The sequence below is a fragment of the Tupaia chinensis genome, unplaced genomic scaffold (assembly GCF_000334495.1).
Source record: "Tupaia chinensis unplaced genomic scaffold, TupChi_1.0 Scaffold000578_2, whole genome shotgun sequence".
NCBI classification, from domain to species: Eukaryota; Metazoa; Chordata; class Mammalia; order Scandentia; family Tupaiidae; genus Tupaia; species Tupaia belangeri.
This window is the reverse complement of record NW_006160094.1, coordinates 7,591,202-7,597,590: the sequence shown is the minus strand read 5'-3', so window position 1 is coordinate 7,597,590 and position 6,389 is coordinate 7,591,202. Positions and strand designations below refer to the sequence as shown.

General features: G+C 49.9%; 1 protein-coding gene across 3 annotated transcripts in view; it reads right to left on the bottom strand.

Annotated features, from left to right (window-relative positions):
• Window positions 1-2,997: 2,997 nt before the first annotated feature.
• The window catches only part of BCL2L13 (BCL2 like 13), a 120,906-nt gene continuing 117,514 nt past the window's right edge, over window positions 2,998-6,389 (bottom strand). For 2 of the 3 annotated variants that reach the window (XM_006158350.3, XM_006158351.3), the window contains one exon: window positions 2,998-4,580. In XM_006158350.3, coding sequence (XP_006158412.1) covers window positions 3,783-4,580 — 798 coding nt within the window. In that variant the 3' untranslated portion in view covers window positions 2,998-3,782. The remainder of the gene's footprint in view (window positions 4,581-6,389) is intronic. The other variant, XR_003551022.1, reaches the window with a different exon arrangement.

The following is a 6,389-nucleotide window of genomic DNA, read 5'->3' as shown; positions in this document are numbered from 1 at the left end:
GCCAAGTGATCAGAAATCACTACATTCAACAGAAAAACGAGACGCGTTCTAGAAGGCCAGCAGCGCAGAGAACGAGGACTGAACAGGCGCTCCTCCTCCTGCTGACATGGGAGTCCGCAAACACGGGGTAGTTCTGCATCTGCCCTTTCCTTTAGACTGACGTTACATTAAGTTGGGGCAGTAAGGAATAGCCTCCTATCACCCCAACCAGAAAGAGGGAAGGGGGATTTGAGAAATAACGTTTACCAACCTAACAGGAAAGGGCAGCTGCTGAAAGAGGCCGTTTTCAGGGCTACTCCCTTCCATGGTGCAGGCGGAGGACAAGGAAGTGAAAGAACCCACACATGGCTGCTGGGAGATTCCAACGAGGTGCTCGGAGGGAAAGGTCACGGTCTTCCCCAGCACAGCGCAGCCAGCCAATCACTCCGGGCTGGCAGTCACACTGGCGAAACCGGAGCGCACCTCCTGCTCCCCTGCGGAGAAGGAACCCACGTAAGCTAGCTCCTTCCAGCAGTCTGGACGTGAACGTGGCTTCGATTTTGCTCGAGTGTGTTTATGTGAGGGTCCAGAGTATCAACACTTTGAACATTTAAAATCGTAGGGACAGTTAGTGGCATGGAGGTTAGGGTGCTGGATGCCACATGGCCAGCTCTGCAGTTCGAGTCCCAGACCCAAGGGCTTGAAAGTCACATTGGGCACATATACATGCGTGCCCAAAATCCCAAGGGAAGAATGAAGGAGAAGGGACTGCGGCATGGCTGTCCACTCTTGAGGGGTGATTTCTACTTTCTCTGTCTCTGGTGAATGCCCACACTCCCTGGCAAAAGAAAAAATTAAGTGTGTACGAAGACATGAGAAATTAAGAGAAAGACACTTTTAAAGTTTAAAAGTATTAACACTGAATGGAAAATATTATTAAGAACAAAACCAAGATAACTCACTAGTTTACTCTTAACTATGAAAACGCAGAGATGGCAGATTCTGTGCTGGAACACAGAGCACTACAGGGTAACTACCAGAGCCCACGGAGGGGAGCAGCTACTCCACTAACCTCCCCTCCCCTCGCCTCTAACTACGTACGAGGTAACTCAAACCCTTAAAAACACGATTCCTTAAACGGGACACTAAAATGTAGAACGAAGATAACACTGCATGACACAGCTCTAAAAGACACACAAACACACCTGCAGACCTTTTCTTAAGAAACTGAAATTTTTTAAAAGGAAGCACATTTAAAATGTCAGGTTTTGGTGTTCAGGGTAGGTAGAATATTTTTATTATAAATTTCCGGATCTAAAAAAGGAGTTTGTTACATTTGCTATGATAAATCCGATTTTTTAAATCAAGCATGTGTTCCTGCGCAGTGACACTGTGATACCAGGCATGAAAGCACACGGTTCCACTCATGGATGGCTTCAGCTAGGAGACAAAAATCATCCTGATTCTCAACTAGCATATGCTGATGAGGATCATCATGATTTATTACCAGCACTGGGCCGGGAAGTGTTTAGGCAAAGCAGCCTCCATTCTTGAACTCTTAGAGTCAAACTAATTGAATCTCTAGGGTAGTCTCGGTCTGAAATTTACGCTGCTTTTTCCCCCCACATTTTATTTCGATATTCAGGAGATTTTTTTGGATTTAATTAGAGTGATACTCCAATTGACTCTGTAAGCCTAAGCAGGAAAATCCTTACTACATAGCAAGAGGCCCGCAGAGGAGCTGGGTTATCAAAAACAAGCCTGAGGTCAGGTATTGGCAAGTCTCTCCAGCCCAGGTCCTAGACAGTGCCCACCAACCACAGAGGCGATGGCAGATAACCACAGGTCAGGGGCCAGGGGACCTCCGCAAGTAAGAGGCTGTCTAAGTCACAGAGGCCATCCTTACCTCTTGCTGAGACAAACCTCTCTGTCCAGCCAGTTTTTTTTTTTTTGGAGAGGTTTTTTTCACCATAGGGCGCGTGTGCTTGCCAGACAGACAGAGAGAGACAGAGAGACAGAAAGCGAGAAATCACCCCCCAGGGGGGATGGTCACGCCGCAATCCCTTCTCCTCCATTCTCCTCTCGGGATCTTGGGCACGCACGCACGTGCGCCCCGCGTGAGTTTTAAGCCACCGGGTCCGGGACGCGAACCGCGGTCGACTATGTGGGAGTCCAGCGACATAGCCATTATGCCAACTGCTGGTTCCCTGTCCAGTCAATTTCTTGTACTTGCACCCAGAGGTGGGGACCTCTATGTCTCTTCTATGTGTGTTTTTTTTCTTAAAGATTCCTAAAGGCAGCATCTCTACAAGGTGGAACTGCAGGACGCCCTGAGCCCTGCGGGTCTGACAGGACAGAACAAGCTCTCCTGTGGGGTCTTGGGGGCCTGGGTGAGGAAGGGGCAGTGCAGTACCTGAGAGGCAGCTGAGCTGTGGGAAGCACCCACCCACTAGGACAGGGGAGGGAAAGACGAGCAGACAGGAGGGACTGCGGAACACGGCCTGCTCATCAGGAAGAGGAAACTCCAAGGGGATGAACAGCCGGGTCAGGCTGGAAAGCCAGTCAAGCCCCCTGGATGGCAATTCCCACCCCAGATCCTCACTAACCCTGTCCCTCTAAAGCAGTGCTCTCAATGGGGCGATTCTGCACACAGGGGACATTTGGCAATGGGGTCACTTTGGGCTGTTATCGCTGGGAGGGGGTGCTGCATAGGGCGCGTGTGCTTGCCAGACAGACAGAGAGAGACAGAGAGACAGAAAGCGAGAAATCACCCCCCAGGGGGGATGGTCACGCCGCAATCCCTTCTCCTCCATTCTCCTCTCGGGATCTTGGGCACGCACGCACGTGCGCCCCGCGTGAGTTTTAAGCCACCGGGTCCGGGACGCGAACCGCGGTCGACTATGTGGGAGTCCAGCGACATAGCCATTATGCCAACTGCTGGTTCCCTGTCCAGTCAATTTCTTGTACTTGCACCCAGAGGTGGGGACCTCTATGTCTCTTCTATGTGTGTTTTTTTTCTTAAAGATTCCTAAAGGCAGCATCTCTACAAGGTGGAACTGCAGGACGCCCTGAGCCCTGCGGGTCTGACAGGACAGAACAAGCTCTCCTGTGGGGTCTTGGGGGCCTGGGTGAGGAAGGGGCAGTGCAGTACCTGAGAGGCAGCTGAGCTGTGGGAAGCACCCACCCACTAGGACAGGGGAGGGAAAGACGAGCAGACAGGAGGGACTGCGGAACACGGCCTGCTCATCAGGAAGAGGAAACTCCAAGGGGATGAACAGCCGGGTCAGGCTGGAAAGCCAGTCAAGCCCCCTGGATGGCAATTCCCACCCCAGATCCTCACTAACCCTGTCCCTCTAAAGCAGTGCTCTCAATGGGGCGATTCTGCACACAGGGGACATTTGGCAATGGGGTCACTTTGGGCTGTTATCGCTGGGAGGGGGTGCTGCTGGCACCTAGTGGGTAGAGACCAGGAAGGTTGCCGAACACCCTAGAATACCAAGGATGGCCTCCTACAACAGAGTGACCGGAGAGCAGTAACGTCAAGGACTAGAGTCCCTGTCCTAGAGGGAGCATTTTACTCCTAAGGTTCTGAATCTACTATGAGCCAAGGCCCTGGGGACTTAGACTGAGACCAATGTGAACACCCTCTTCCTCAAGCCCTCACCCGGGGATCGGCCCACTGCCTTGCTGAGCAGAGCCCCAGGTACCCCAGTGTTGTCCAAATGTCCAATCAGCTGCTGGCAGGTCAAATTCCAGCCAATACCATAGACCCTTTTTGTCTCCATTCCCTTCTGAAAAATCTGCTATTTCTTTCTCAGAGCCAATGCCACTCCGACAGCCACTGCCAGGATGGCAACAGCGGCAGCCCCTCCGAACAGCAGCATCGACTTGCCCTCGGGCAGAGGGATGACCTTCCCCTCTCCAGCAGGGGAGGCCTCTTCTGTAAGACTTCCTTGCCCTGCATTTGTCTCCTTTTCACTCAGCAGTGTTTTTGTGGGTTCCAGTGCAGGGACCACTTCTTCTTCCACTTCAGTTGTTGCTGGTTTTCCCTCTTCTTCATCAAGTCCCACAAACAAAGACGAAGCAGGACTGGCTTCCTCAGGAGCAAGCATCAGTGCAGGGGGCTCCCTCATCTCCAGCAAGGGAGTGGCAGTGACGGGTGGAAGCAAGGGGGCCGGGGCTTCGGGAAATGCTTCTTGTGGCCCCCCGCTCACTGAGGCTTCAGCAGTCACAGCAGCCTCTTCCGTGCCCTCCGGTATCTCTTCTTTCTCCACGTGCACGATGTCAGAATTAGAAGAGTTGTTCTCGCTCTTCTCTCCAGCTCCGTTGCTGTCTAAGCTTTTGACTTCTTCAGATTCCATTGCAATTTGCTGCCAGGACTCGGGACCTAGGGACACTGGTAGGCTTTCAGTGTGCCAACTCTGGCTGGCTGAAAGTGAGACAGGTAAGCTCTCTGATTGCCACGAAGTGGTCACAGTTGGAGACTCTGGAGGACTGACTTGTCCAGAGTTGTCACTGGGCAGGATATAAATGTCATTGCTATCTTCTGCAATGATTCCAGAATATTCTTCCTCCTCTGACTCAAGATTAAAGACGATGCCCTAAAAGAGAAAAAGGAGAGAGAATACAAAAAAATGGTAGACTGAAGTTTTAGCAATTTCAGTGTAAACCTAGATAATTTGTGAATTAAATGCACTGATTTATAGGCCAATACAGAAGAAAAAATGTTGACAGTACTCTAACCAGTTTTCTTGAAACTAAAAAATCAAAAGTTAGCTTATATTCAATTCTTATATATTTAATGCAATGAGTAATGCAAAGCAGCAGAGAAAAAACAAAGGCAAGATCTTGCACCCAAGGAATGTGTCACTTCGTAGAGAGCAAATATGACACTAAGCCAGTCAAAGCATGTGTGATTAAGAGTTGAAATGGGCCAGCCCAGCACCCCGCTGGGCCTAGAGAGGTCTGGATATATAGGAGCCAAACAGATGAACACAGCGAGGCTCTGGAAGAACTCTGCAGCAGACGGAGGAGAGAAATTGCTCTCTGAATCTGAACTCCAAACTCCCACTGTGGATACCACACTGCCACCCACAGTAGATGAGGGAAACTCGACACAAAGCTAAACTAAGACCACAGGGGAGCACATGAGCACACACCCACAGAAAGCTGCTCCAAAGAAGTAGCCCAAGTGTGGGACAGCAGATGGAGCAGCAGTTATGTTGCTGGACTCCCACAGAGCCACCTGCAGTTCAAATCCCAGACCCAATGGCTTGAAACTCAAGCCAGGCACCTGTGTGTGTGCCCAAGATCCTGGGAGGAGAATGGAGGAGAATGGAGAAGAAGGGACTGAGGTGTGGCCATTGCCCTTGAGGGGGTGATTTCTCACTTTCCCTTTCATTGTCCCTGTCTCTCTCTGGTAAGTGTGTGTTGTGTGCCTAAGGCGAAAACCACTTTAAAAAAAAGCCCAAAGTCAAATAGTTATCAGATGACTAAAAATCACAGCAGAACCTCAAGAAATATGAGAAAGCCAGGAAATACTTTCCCCTAAAGAAACACAATAATTCCTCATCAACAATGGATAAGACACAAGATATCACAGAAATGTCAGAAAAAGGGAACCAGCAGTTAGCGTAATGGCTATGTCGCTGGACTCCCACGTAGTTGACTGTGGTTCGCGTCCCGGACCCGGTGGCTTAAAACTCACGCCGGGCGCGTGCGTGCCCAAGATCCCGAGAGGAGAATGGAGGAGAAGGGATTGCAGCGTGACCATCCCCCCGGGGGGGTGATTTCTCGCTTTTTGTCTCTATGTCTCTCTCCGTCTGTCTGGCGAGTGCACGCGCCCTATAGCGAAAATCTCTCCAAAAAAGAAAAAAAAAAGTGAAAAAAAAATGTCAGAAAAAGAATTCAGAATATTTATCGTAACTAAACTCAGTCAGATGCAAGAGAAAACAGACAACCAATTCTAGGAGATAAGAAAAATCTTTCCTTGACATGAAGGAGGAACTCTATAAAGAGATAAACACCCTGAAAATAATCAAACAGAAGTTCTGGAGGTAAAGAATACAATACAGAAAATCAAAACTTCCCTTGCCAGCAGAGTAAACCATGCAGAAGAAAACTTAAACCACAGAAGAAAAAAAATTTCTGACTTTGAAGACAAAGCTTCAGACTTAGTCCAAGCAATTGAGAAGAATGGAAAAGTCGGGAACCAGCAGTTAGCGTAATGGCTATGTCACTGGACTCCCACGTAGTCAACCGCGGTTCGCATCCCGGACCCGGTGGCTTAAAACTCACGCCGGGTGCGTGTGTGTGCGTGCCCAAGATCCCAAGAGGAGAATGGAGGAGAAGGGATTGTGGCGTGACCATCCCCTCTGGGGGGTGATTTCTCGCTTTCTGTCTCTCTGTCT